The following is a 14,155-nucleotide window of genomic DNA, read 5'->3' on the forward strand; positions in this document are numbered from 1 at the left end:
GCTTTTAGATGGATCCGAAGCTCATCTCATAATATCCCCAATTATAAGAGGGTGTTGAATCTTGGAACATGGGGTCAAAAGGGTTACATGAGGTCAAAAGCATTAGAACATTCCTGCTTCCAGCTCAGCAAGATAGAATTTGTCACCTATACACATTCTTCAACTAGCCATTTGAGGGGATTGTTTTTTCCCTATTGACCATACATTGTACAATTTAGTGAGGAGAAGAGGATGATGGGAAAGAATACTGAAAAATACTTTAGAATATTCGGGATGATTATTTTTAAATGGTACACAGAATCTTTTAGAGTGAGAGATACCAGGGAAGTGAAGACTGAGCTTCAGGTGGCAGCAGGAAGAATGAAAAGAACAGGGCAAATTTGAGAGTGATTTGTGAAGAAAAATAACAGATCTTGGTAATAAATTAGATAAAGCATATGAAGAGGAAGGAGGCAATAATTTCAGGGTTAACTTTAATTCTCTTTCCAACAGCCTTGCTATCATTGGATAAACTGATCTCAAGGTCAAATAGTCCTTCGCATCCTTCCCTATCCTTTAAAAGGGAAACAGTGCGTTTTAAACATACCTTCTAACCAAACGGAATGACTCATTTACCCACATGTTCCTCATCATTCCACATTCCCACTTTCTCTGTACACATCTTCTCTTCCCTTCTAGCCTGCAAATCCCTTGGGGGCAAGATCCCTGTCTCACAGAGTACCATGGTTTTAAAGCTGATGACTCCCAAATCTCTCTGTCCATTCTTGACCTAACCTGACCCCACTCCTGTTCATCCTACTTCAGCAAAATAAAATGCTTGATTTTCTCCCTCTAAATTCGGTGGTGTCCCTCTGTTCTCTCGCTCAGTAAATGGTGTTACCATTTACCCTCTTGGTCAAGCCAAAAACCTTTTAAAACAGAAGCCAGGTCATGCCATTGCTCCTCAAAACCCTCAATGGGCTTTCCATAATTCTTGGGAAAAAAAAAAAAATCAAGGTTCTTCCCATGGCTCAGAGATGTCATTTGTTACCACCTTCCTTCTGACTCACTACATTCCACTCACGCTTGTCTCCCTGTTGTTCTTCAGACACCTCCAGCCTACCCCTACACCTCAGGGCCTTTGCACTTGTTCTGTCTGCCTGAAATATTCGACCCCAAGATGTCCATCTAGCTCACTCTCTCAACATTCTACTCAGATGCTACCTCCTTAAAGAGGTCTTTCCTGACCACCCCCCTTCTATCACCTCTGTTCTTATCCTACAGGATTTTATCTCTCAGTCCTTATATATGGGCATTATATATTTAACTTTTCATTGTCTATCTGCTCCCACTTGAATGTAAGCTCCATGCGGTAGGGACTTTCTTTTGTTCACTCTTCTCCAAAGCTCTTATCCCCAGGGTTTGACACACAGTACAAACTCAATGAATATGTGATGAGCATTTTATGTAGACAATCAGCAGATGTTGGTTTAATGAATAAGCTAACACAGGAAGAAGGTGAGTAGTGGATCTTTTACAGTGAAATACTCTCTATGGTGTGGTGTGACTTGGAATGGATATGGGTCAAAATGAACAAAATGAATCCAGAATTTCTCCCAAATTTTTAAACAGGGAAATAGCTCACTTATAGTCAACTTTACAGAAAATTCCGAATGAAGTATTTTCTATAATTCTGCTGACTCTGTTGACAATCATCCTCTCAAGCTGAAACCCCTTCCCTGAAGAGGCTCAGGTGAAAGCACATGGGAATGCCAAAGGAAAACGCGTAAGGTTGATAAAGTGACAGAAACTTCAGATTTCAAATGCAAGAATGCCCTCCGTTCTAGAGAGGCAAACAGACTACCATGAGAGTCAGGGGATTAAGAAAGGACTCTGTAATCCACTTATCAAGCTAAGCCTCCAGGTAAGCGAGGAGAATTAGAGCTAGGCCTATGTGGAGTTTCATGAGACACACAGGGCAGAAGGGTGAGTGTCAGTATATGTGTCTCTCCCTGAATGCCCTAAATCATCAGGAATATGGAGGAAGAAAAGGAAACTAACATGTACTGAGAAGCTATAATGGTCTCAGCCCCATGACAGATGCTTTCTTATGTGTTATCTCATTTAATCAATATCATTCATCCAATTCAATAATGAAGAAGCCAAAATGCTTTCCTCACATTTAGGACAGTATAAGATATGCATCTGCTGACAGGATATTTTCACCTACTTGGGAAAACCTAAAACTTAATATTGCATCTAGTGACTGTCAAAGCCCATTCTACTTTATCCCTATAATATTTAAGTTTTTTTCCACTAAGATAACCAAAACAGCTCCACAAAATGCTACTGCAGTCCTCTACTTTTCTACCACTCTCTACAGTACACATGTGCTGTGTACGTAGGTAAACATAAAAACATCATGCAGTAAATCCTTAAGAAAACTAGCTATCACGAACTTTTAGCCCAGAATTAAAGTGTCAGCATAGGGGAACTCCCTGGCGGTCCTGTGGTTAACACTTGGCACTCTCACTGCCAGGGCCCTGGGTTTGATTCCTGGTCAGGGAACTAATAAGATCCCTCGAGCTGCATGGCACAGCCAAAATAATAATAATAGTAATAAAAATAAAGTATTAGCATAAAATGGAAATAAAACATACCTCTAGTTGATGAATTAAATCCTGGGAAGTTTTTATTGGCCCCTCTCCCCTGAAATAAAGTGAATTATTAAGGAGGTAAGAAAAAGTTATTGCCTGGAAATTGATTTTATATTAAAGTTTTAGAGCATTTTGTGTATTAACAGATCCCAAATTTTGAAGAATAATATTGAAGAGACTAATAATATTGTAACTATTCTTAAAGCAGCTTTAACATTTAACTATTACCTCTTAAGGCACTTTTAAAAAAATGGGTAAACATTATGTATGTTAATTTTATAATGTAAAGAAACTTAAAACTGACAAGTTATATTTAAGTTTTATTTTTCTTTTTTAACCTTCTTCATTTTGCTTCATAAGTTAAAGATATGAGAGCTGATAATATGCCTTAACTAAAAGGCCTTTGTTCCATAATGGAGAAAAGGTCAGACCAAAATCAGGACATTCTCATTTTTTATTCTAATTTCAACTCTGGCAGGAATTCAGTTGTTTCTGATAAGGCTGTCAGTTAAGTTTCAATTCTGAGTCTATAAAATAGTCATAGCAATATTTGTGCTACCGCTCTCATTAGAGGATTAGAGAGTATCATATTGAAAACTATCAAGAAGAATTCAGACCTTTACAAGTGAAAAGTAAATTATAACAAAGAGCAACAGAATGCATTAAGATGAGCAACAGCCCAGGCATGAATCAGAAGATCTGAAATCTGGTTTACCAGTTCTGCCTTTTAATAGCTATGAGATATGAACGAAACATTCTTATTCTCTGATAAACTGTTGTAAGGATCAAATGAAATTATGACGCAGAAACTACTTTAAAAACCATAAGGCACTGGTAAGTGTGAAATTTTTAAAAACCATAATGTACTAGAAAAGCTAAAATATATAAATTTTAAAGAAATATGAGTAACTGTATATAAATGATAAAGAAATTATATAAATTGTTAAGACAACCTTACATGACAGCCTGAAGAAAAGCTATAAAATTGCCCAAGAAAACGACAAAATTGGATACTGTGAAGACTAACAAATGAGTCTCAGAAAGAAGCAATTAGATGAGGCTGGTAAACCATCATCTTAAGGGAAAACAGAAAAATTGGGGAAAAACAGGTATACCGACAGGGTGGGTAGAAAACAAAGCCAGCTTAAGATTTTACCACAATCATATTACCAGGACTTGCCAAACTGGCACAAGGTGTTATCCATTACAGAAAATCCATTTTCTTTTCCTGAACTTCAGTGGCTCCTGTCCAATAACCATATTCCAGTAACAAGTCCCGTTCCATAGAGCTTTAGTTACCCCATTCCTCACGCTTCCTAGTCTCTGTGGGATGCATGTCACCCCTTACCAAAATCCACTATTCTGACTCAGAAATAAAAATTGCTGACCATATATAATCCTGAAATATTCTGAAATAAGAAACAAGAAACAAAAGGGGCAATCACAAACTTAAAAAATTTTCTATTGATGAATCCTTTATGTGGGAAGATTTTATATACCAAACTACATTTAGTAAGAATTTATTTCTCGAGTTTCTGTTGGTCAAAAAAAAATTTTTAATCTGATTTTTATCACCATGAGATAATTAGCATGATTCCATCTCAAAGGAAAGATCTTTGTTTCTACAGTTAATCTTCACATTTCAGTTACCCACACACTGAGTGTGGGTAAACAAAGGAATTCCATTTTACTTCCTTTTGCAGACTTGACTCATCCGATTTTTAAATGATATGAACCATGAAAGGAGGTCAAAATTAGTTTTGGGAAAACTCAGTCCCCAGAGAAGCTTGCTAAGAATTAAGAATAGGGCTTCCCTGGTGGCGCAGTGGTCGAGAGTCCACCTGCCGATGCAGGGGACGCCGGTTCGTGCCCCGGTCCCGGAAGATCCTACATGCCGCGGAGCGGCTGGGCGCGTGAGCCATTGCCGCTGAGCCTGCGCGTCCGGAGCCTGTGCTCCGCAACGGGAGAGGCCACAGCAGTGAGAGGCCCGCGTACAAAAAAAGAATTAAGAACAAAGGAAGGAAACCACCAAAGAGGTGGGGGGAAGGTCTCCAATGATGGAAAATATGGAAAGATATTAACAAATGACTGCTAACCAGAGGCAAAATTATTCAACTATCTTTCTCTTTCACCCTCCAGAGGAATCATTTCCCTTGAAAAGGTAGAAGACATCATCAAGACAAGAATGAATGCTTCTTCCTCACTCCTAATCTTCCTTCCATATGAAGGAACCTTCACTAGCACAGCATCCCTCACTTCACTCTGCTCTCTCACTTATTTCACCCCATAGAAAAGGGTGGACATTTATTGATCTTTTCAGTCTTTTTGGTGACTTTGTGAAAATGAAAATAAATTAGACATGGTAGCCCTTTCTTTTCTCCTTTTTCTCTTCATAGTAAGGGTGCCTTTGGGATATACCTAGTCTTCCAAGTATTTTAAGAGATATTCTTCCCCTACAGGGTAAGATTTCTTAATTCTAGGGATTATTTTTAAAAGCCTACTTGCCTATGGCTATAAACCTCATTATTGAGTATCAGCTTTATCAGTATAAATGTTACTGGTCCCATCTGCCTATTCTTTTGCTTATTTTTTCATTTTGTTCAGAACTTTGGTGGGGAAAAGGGGCTATTTATTGAGCCCAAAAGCCCACACAGTTGTAGAGATCCCAATTACTTTAACTGAGCTTAAGACTCCAGTCCAAATGGATTACATTCCAGATTACTGAAATAATATGCAGATGTGAACGACTGCTGGTTATAATTTCAAAATCAAAATGAGTAGGAGAGAAGCCATAACACTGAAGATATCAAGTATCTTCTAGTTTCTAAAAATGAAAAAGATAGATATCAGAAAACCAAAAGCTCGAAGTTATTCCTTGAGAAAATTCTAGAACAGGTCATTGAGCAGAAAACAGATAAAATTTTTAGCAACATGGAAATACTGTACCATATGTATAGTCTTCCATTATTATAATGGAAGACAAATGTGAGCGACATGGACTTCATTGAGGCGTTTGACCAACAGTCTTGTAAGGTGAACAAGACAGAGAATGTAGGTCAGGTAAATGTAAAGTTAGGGAAATTCTCTGCTATATAATGAATACTGATCCATGGAGGTTTGGCACCCTATTGAGGTGGTAGACCTCATGGCTCTATTCTTTGGTCTGTATATAATCCGTCACTGTGTAAAGATTTAAAAGGCATGTTTTCTTTTCTTTTTTATGTCTTTATTGGAGTATAATTGCTTTACACTGTGTGTTAGTTTCTGCTGTATAAAAAAGTGAATCAGCTATACGTAAACATATATCCCCATATCCCCTCCCTCTTGCACCTCCCCCTCCCACCCTCCCTATCCCACCCCTCTAGGTGGACACAAAGCACCGAGCTCATCTCCCTGTGCTATGAGGCTGCTTCCCACTAGCCATCCATTTTACATTTGGTAGTGTATATGTAAAAGGCATGTTTTCTAAACTTACTGATGCTGGCTGGGAGAGACACTGATATATGGGATGACAAAAAGCAGAAAGCAAAATTATTTCAAAATTATGGAAGGAACCGTACACAAACCTAGAAAAGGATCTCTTCTAAATCTAAATCCTAGTTAAATGAATGTCTTCTTGTTGCATTCACTTAATTGTCCTAAGAACTACTTATAGGCTTTTTATCATATATTTGAAACCGACTTTAACCTATCAATGTGACATGGCACTTTTTCTTTACACCAGATATCATTAAATTCATTTTAAAAGATTAAGATGTAACTACACTTACCTAGTAAATAAATACAGAGAATAGGCCATACTGGACATGTTCCGTCCGTATCGAACAACCTCGTTCTCCTGATCCTCCCACTTCTCAATCTCACAGTTGGCATCAGAGGTGAGCAAACCCAGCTTGAGTCCAAGCTTTGCTATCTTGGCTTGCTCCTACAAAACATATATTTTAATCACAACAATGTAGTCATTAATTACATAAAAGAAAGATTAAAAGTAAGACTGCTGCAAAGAAAAAGGTCTTGCCTCAGAGTCAGGCTTGTCTGGCTTTAATGATTTCAGGTTTGCGTTATTCTTCTGTGACAAGAAAAAGATTAGGGCATCTTAAAAATAGGTACAGTTAATTGTGAAGAAATGCAATAGTCATAGAAAGCATAACAAAGTACCTGTAATAAAATTTTAATATGAAAGTTTTCAGTACATACTGAAACTATATTAAACTGTTTAAGTAAAAACAAACAACTACAGTTGACCCTTGAACAACGTGGGGCTTAAGGGCATTGACTCTCCGCTCGCAGCCGAAAATCTAAGTATAACTTACAGTCAGCCCTCCGTATCCACAGTTTCCCTGTGTCTGTGGTTCTGCATCTGCGGATTCAACCAACCCCAGATGGTGTAGCACTGTAGTATGTACTACTGAAAAAAATGCACAAAAGAGTGGACCCCAAAGTTCAAACCCATGCTGTTCAAGGGTCAACTGTAATTGCAAATACTCTACTAATATGTGCGTTCAGCTTTGAAGAAGCAGTTAGTTAGAAATCTGGAGTTAGGGAAAGCAGATCTGTGTCCCGGAAACACTTAAAGACTTCTGCAGTCTTTTCATAGTCCAATTATTATACCCCCAAACCTCCCTGGCCCCTCTGTTAAATTATTCTTAGGAAATGATGTCATAAAATTAATCACTATATGTAGCTTTCAATATATTCCTAATGTTATGACTCTGGAATTCAATTCCTTTAACAAGTTTGCCTTTTTGAGGGCTAAATTTCAGCACCCTAGTTTCACTGACATCCAGATTCCTAATCCTATATGCCAGCTTATATAGGAGATTATACTTAGAATTTAGGATTTAATATTTGAACCAACATGTTTGATGGCCCCCATATTTGAAACAGCAAGTTTCTTTCTACATAGGCTATTTAGAACTCAGAATATATTTACCCTAGGGGAGAAGAAAACTTTGTACACTGGTTAGGTTACCAGACTGGCCCACAGATGCTTACTTACTTGAGAAACCACTACCAAGAGCAATGTTTCTTTGAAAAATATATCCAGAAGTTCTCTGGAGATGGCAGCCCAAGTTGGGCGGCATTCCTCTCATTGTGAGATCTGGTGGGAACTCCCCTAGCTGGGGCAGGAGTTCCAGAACAGCTGGGCTAGTAGGGCCAGGAGATGCAGGGAGCCATTTATTTTTTTAAAGGAAACATTTATTTAAACCATCCACACACACACATGCATGCACACGCGCGCACACACACACACACACACACACACAGAGTATACAGTCACACACATGTACACAAAATACAGATTATGATAAAACAAAACACGCATGTGCCCACTTAGCTTAAGAAGATAATAGCTTTGAGGTATATGTGTACTTCTCCGTTTTTTGTTTCCCTTATTATTACCATGACTTATTGCTTCTGACCAGCTATTCTGTCACCAGTTCAACTGCAGAATAGAAGAGCCGCCACTTTTTCTCGTTTTTCTATCCCATCGTTTATATTTGTTCATTTAACATTGCCCTTTTGAAATTTTCTAATCCTGTTTACTATAGAAGAAATAGGAGAAGGTAAAGGACAGAAAATAAATACAGGGAATCTATAAAGAGGCATGGACACACACACACACACACACACACACACACACACACACACAGGATGCCTCTTATGTTCATTAGAAAATAAACAGAGACGACCGATGATCTCTTCGGCTCCTCCTTATAGCCACATCATCAGCATCTTCTTCCCTGGTCCAGCATAAAGCAACTTACAAAGCATTTAAGAAAGTTAAGAATACCCTAGAGGTTTTTAGGTTTTATTTCACTTAGAATCTTACAACCCCATCTCATTCTTTTAAATTTAGTTGTGTTTTTGTTATTTTTATTTTTACTTTTACAAATTATTATTATCGAAGTGTTTAATGAAGACCAAAAGGGAATTTGCCTGAAAAGGTACAGAAACCATCTTAATAATGTAACCAAGCCTGCCATCTAGTGGGCACTATTTTGCAATGCAGCCAAGATGCGTCAGCTTCAACTGTGTAAAGCTAATAAATAAAGCATTTCAAGCCTCTAAATATAAACAGAATGGTTTGTTTTCATCGAGAAAATTAAGAAAGTTATTAGTTTGCACAAAATTATTCCAACATGACCTTGTGAATTAGACCCAAGATATGAAGAACAAAAAGACCTCTGACTTCAGATTATAGCTTCTTATTAATCATAAGATCTGTTACGTATTCCCTCAATCCCTCAAATCTAACACAAATAACCAAACTATGGGCTACGTCTAGACTGCTACTCAGAATAACAATTCTGAACAGTCAACATTTAATATCCTTTTTTTTTTGTCATGTCAATCATTGGAAGTTGTTGGGGGGAGCAATAGGCAACAAGAGCATAATTTGAATTCTGAATAAAAACATACTCAAGTGTACAAATACAAAGGTTTTCTACTTACCATTGGCTTTGGAAGCGAAAGGTAGCCATACTTCTCTCCTACAAATAACATATATAACTTAAAACGAATTTTCTACTATTCACATTTAATTTTTAAAATATTATTAAATAAACAGAAATGTTAGCACATTAGTTTTGATAATTTAGTCTATTAATTACATGTGACTGAGAAATAAAATTGTAATTTGGTTGGTGAACATGAAAAAAAAATATTTGGTACAGACTTTGATGTACAGAATTGTTTTCGAAGCACTGTCTTCACAGGGGTATTATAAGTTTAATACTCCCTAAATCCTTTGTTTAATACTCCCTAAATCAACATGACACTTGCGCCATCTTTACTTCTGAGTTTACACCTCCAGATAAATTAAGTCCAGAATTAAGTTCAAAGGCCCTCTCAGCCTATGAGGATAGCAAAATAATCTCATGACAACCTAACTGCTGTCCATTTTCAATATCCAGAGCTTTTCTGCATCTCTACAAAATAAAGCTAATCCCCCAAGGACAGGAAAGCCTCATTATTTCACTGAAGGTGTGCAATATTATGCCTTAGTAGAAGTTCTTATAATTAGCTTTTTTGGTTCTGAAAGGGGCTTTATATGGCATGATCCATCAGAAAAAAATTCATGTCCCCAGACCCACTTAAAATGAATCCCTAACCACTAAAGGCTAGGCAGATTATTAACTAACCTCAGGAGTAGGACTGGGGTATTTTAGAATTTGGATTAGACCGAACCCAGTTGTTATCCTCAAACTCTCCCTTACCTCTACATTCAATTAATCATCAAATCATACTAATATTACTTATAAAATTCTTAAATCAGTCCTCTTATCTTCATTTCCACTACCATGGCCCCATCATCTCTTGTCTGGATGGATCACTCCCTCGTTCCCGACTCATACATCCCCCAAGTAAGCTCATGTTTATCCACAAGCATGTTCCTCTTCCTGTTCGCCCCATTTCAGGGAACAGCACCTCATGCGTCCAGTCTGCCACGCAATAAAGTAGGCGCAGAGCTATGGAACCTGGTACATCCCTATAAACTGAAGCTTAGTCAGATTAACTTCAAGATGGTTCAAATATAACAAAGGAAATTCAGCTTCCTTAAATAAGGGATAGAATCCGCAGGCTATGAGAGAAAGCTTCTTTTCGACGTTTATTTGTCTAAGATAATCTCAAATTCTAAATGTTGATACATACTTGTCACTAAGGAAGGGTGGAGTCTTTTTGATCTAGGTCCCTTCTAATACAAAGGCCATGGCCTCCCTGAAGGCAGAACTGGATGAAGGCAGAAAGGGAGGAAGACAAATATTGACTTTTGAGTTCTTTAAACAATCCCAGGAGGCCCTATTATGAAATCTAAGGGTCTCCGGGTAAGGGGACAATAACCTAGCTCTCAGACAGACTTCAAATATGCGAACACTAAAGGCTCTTTTTCATTGCTTAGCATGTTGTTTGCTACTTAATTGTTTGGCCAACTGATACTTGCAAACGTATCTAAGTTTCCTAGTCAGGAGAGCCAAGATATGCAGAGCAGAACTAAAGTGGCTAAAATAGAGCAAAGGTTTTCCAGTAATAGTTATAATATGAGTTATACCAGTAGCAAAGAGAAACCAGAATCTGAAGAATACACTCTGTCCTTTGCAGTGGGCAGGTGCGAGGAAACAGGCAGCCTCGTCCTAATAACCATACAGAACAGGAAGAGCAGCACTGTGCCACTGGACTCAGTTCAGTCAACGGTGGCTGACTCAGAGTTGGGCTTCTTGGCGGAAAAGCTATTCTTATGAGCTTCATGATAACAGTCAGGAAAAAAAAAAAAAGCAATAAAAGAAATTAAGCAACTCTATCTCAATTAACCCCACATAAGTAAGGATGCCTCTGAACAGCAAGATACTACCAGTTAAACAATGGGTGTCCCATTGATCAAAGGCAGCAGTGTCCCACCTAAAGAGGAACTTCTGTTCAGCACTTAGGAAGTTAAGATAACCCTGATTTGTGGGGGACAGGTTACTCAAACCTAAAGAAGAGATCATTTACATAATATCCAGTTTGAAAGTAAAAGAAACCACAGTGACCACACAGGCCAAAAATAAGTATAGGATTTTCCTGTTTCAATTCTGGTCTATCTGTAGGGGACGCTAGTCTAGCGCTCAGAAAGACCAGGAAGCTTCTTCTCTTCATTTCTTAAACAAGTCTTATGGCAAAGTGATCATTCTTCTTTAAATATGGATCAATTATATCAATTTACCTTTTAATATATAAAACTTGCCTCACATAAAAACCCATGCAGCGGAGCTTCCCTGGTGGTGCAGTGGTTAAGAATCCGCCTGCCAATGCAGGGGAGATGGGTTTGATCCCTGGTCCGGGAAGATCCCACATGCCGCGGAGCAACTAAGCCTGTGCGCCACAACTACTGAGCCGGCACTCTAAAGCCCACGAGCCACAACCACTGAGCCTGTGCCACAACTACTGAAGCGTGCGCACCTAGAGCCCGTGCTCCGCAACAAGAGAAGCCACGGCAATGAGAAGCCCGCGCACCGCAATGAAGAGTGGCCCCCGCTCGCCGCAACTAGAGAAAACCCGCGCACAGCAACGAAGACCCAACACAGCCAAAAGTAAATAAATAAATTTATAAAAAAAAAAACATGCAGCTGTAAGTACTTTATCAAAGCATCAAAATGATATGCCATTCAGACTAGCTATCACAGAAATCTTTAAATGCAGAAGCATGGTAAGCATTTATTACACATTACAAATTATGTAGTATCTACAAAGTCTACCATTCCCTGATTTTTAAGCAAATCAGCAATTACCCTAAATGGGTGTTTTTTAAAAAATGAAATGTTTAGATGTTCATAATCAGTAAAAATAAATATGTAATTTGATGTTATTATGACTTTAAATGACATCTTAATTTAAAAAACAAACATGCTTGACCCTAACAGAAGCCATTAGAAAGGAAATACATAAAAACACATAAACATAGATAACTGGATACACAGTACAATGGGAAATAAACAAAACTCCAAGTTGATGTTAAAATAAAGAGTAAAAATTATGCCTTCTGTACATTGTATGGTGCTATTCTACATGTTGTAGAAATACCAGTGAACTTACCCACCAAAGGAAATATTCCAAGATTACGTAGTCATCAAGGAAAGAGATTCCATCCAAGTGGAAGGAAAGCAATTCGAAAATCAAATAACTACATTCATTTCATTATGAAGTTAGTAGAATTACATCAGAGAATTATTGTATTACAGAAGAGCATTTGTACTAAAACTAAAAAACAATTTATAAGAAATATAAAAATGACAATTTCAATAAGAAAATTAGATTGTTAATATTAATTCAAAAGAATCTACTATACTGTTGTACAACAAATTTTATTGCTTTGATACTAAAATGAAGGACAAATAATATTTTTATAATTTTTTGTGGAAGACACTTTACTATAAAAATAACCCAGTTGGGTTATAACAAGTTATTCATTTTGCATCTGAGGTTTGACATTAAAAAACTAATAGTTACATTAAAATACTAACATATTTCAATATATAGACAGTTTCTCACCTCGTCTTCCTTCAAACACATCACTGATTTCTCTCAGCAGTGTTAGCATGTCACTAATTTGGGATTCCCAGGCTTCACAGAATACATCTAGATTTTCTTTAGCAATTTTACTAGATGGATGCAATGTCAAAGTTTCAGCAGCAGAAATTATCTAAAGAAACAATATACACAGGTGTGAGTTTCAAAATCTTACCTCTCAGAATCATACTGGAAATCAAACTTAAGCCTGTACTGTTCATATCACTCAATGACACAACTACAAAGCCATTTCCACACATAAGCCCCATGTTGGGCAGTATGGACACACAAAACTTACTGTTTCTTATAATCTTATCTATAGATAAATAGTAGGCATTATTATATATAAGCCTTTATTCAGGGAGCAATTATCTTTATTCAAGGAAAGTTCTGTTTCAACAAACTTATTTCCATAGCATAATTCAGAGTTATACTCCGACTACAAAGAGTGTACTGTATACTGCAGAAGAAGAGATGGTGTAGTAGTGGCAGTATTAGTAACAGTGGTAGTAATGGTGGCAGTAGTGGTGGTAGCAGTAGTCATAGTGATGACAGTAGTAGTGATGGTAGTAGCAGTATTGGTATTAGTACTGGTAGTAGTAGTGGTAGTAGTTGTAGAGGTAGCAGAATCGGTAATTAGTACTGGTAGTGGTAGTAGTAGTAGCGGTGGTGGTAGTAGTGGTAGTAGTAACATACGCATACACCTATGAGGACATGGTAGATATACCCTTGCGGTACTGTGATAGGTGCTTGATATACATTAGTATTAATCCTCAAAAACACAAACAAAATACTATCCTTCTCAATAAGCAGTGTTCCCATTTTACAGCTGGAGAAACTGAGACTCAAAGGTACCAAGTAACTAACATATGACTCTTCATTCACCTGCTGTATGCCCAGCACTGTACCCATGTTCCAGGTGCTGGGGAAACAGTTGTTTCATTCGAAACAAATAAATGTTCCTCTCTTCATGGGGCTCATATTATAATGTGGGAAGACAGGTAATTAAAAACATGTAAGTAAATTATGAAATATCTTAGATGATGAACGATATGTACAAAAACAAAGGGTAAGGAGGATGGAGGGTGTTAGGCAGTCACAGTATTTTAAGTTAGGTGGTCACTTGCAAAGGTGGCATGTAAGCAAAGAACTGAAGAAGGTGAGGGAGTCACAGGGAAACCTAGGGAAAGTCGTTTGGGAATAAGGTGGGAACATTTCTGATACATTTTAACAACAGCCAGTAGGTCAGTGTGACTGGACTGACATCAAAAAAAAGGAAGGTCACCAATGGCCACGTGATGGAGAAACACGCACAGTAAAGATGGACTTTACTCTGAGTGAGATAGGAAGTCACCGAAGAGGTTTCAGAAACTGATATGTAATGGAAAAGAATGTGAGAAAGAAAAATAAATAAATAAATAAATAAATAAATAAATAAATAAATATATATATATATATATATATATATATAT

General features: G+C 37.5%; 1 protein-coding gene across 2 annotated transcripts in view; it reads right to left on the bottom strand.

Annotated features, from left to right (window-relative positions):
- CTNNAL1 (catenin alpha like 1) overlaps positions 1-14,155 on the bottom strand; it is a 125,669-nt gene that overhangs the window by 69,095 nt on the left and 42,419 nt on the right. Inside the window, exons 11-15 of one of the 2 annotated variants that reach the window (XM_029202769.1) lie at positions 12,666-12,816; positions 9,093-9,130; positions 6,655-6,705; positions 6,407-6,561; positions 2,640-2,688 (exon numbers count right to left, since the gene is read on the bottom strand). In XM_029202769.1, coding sequence (XP_029058602.1) covers positions 2,640-2,688; positions 6,407-6,561; positions 6,655-6,705; positions 9,093-9,130; positions 12,666-12,816 — 444 coding nt within the window. The remainder of the gene's footprint in view (positions 1-2,639; positions 2,689-6,406; positions 6,562-6,654; positions 6,706-9,092; positions 9,131-12,665; positions 12,817-14,155) is intronic. The other variant, XM_029202770.1, reaches the window with a different exon arrangement.

The sequence above is a fragment of the Monodon monoceros genome, unplaced genomic scaffold (assembly GCF_005190385.1).
Source record: "Monodon monoceros isolate NGI ecotype Baffin Bay Population unplaced genomic scaffold, NGI_Narwhal_1 Super_Scaffold_5, whole genome shotgun sequence".
Lineage (NCBI taxonomy): Eukaryota > Metazoa > Chordata > Mammalia > Artiodactyla > Monodontidae > Monodon > Monodon monoceros.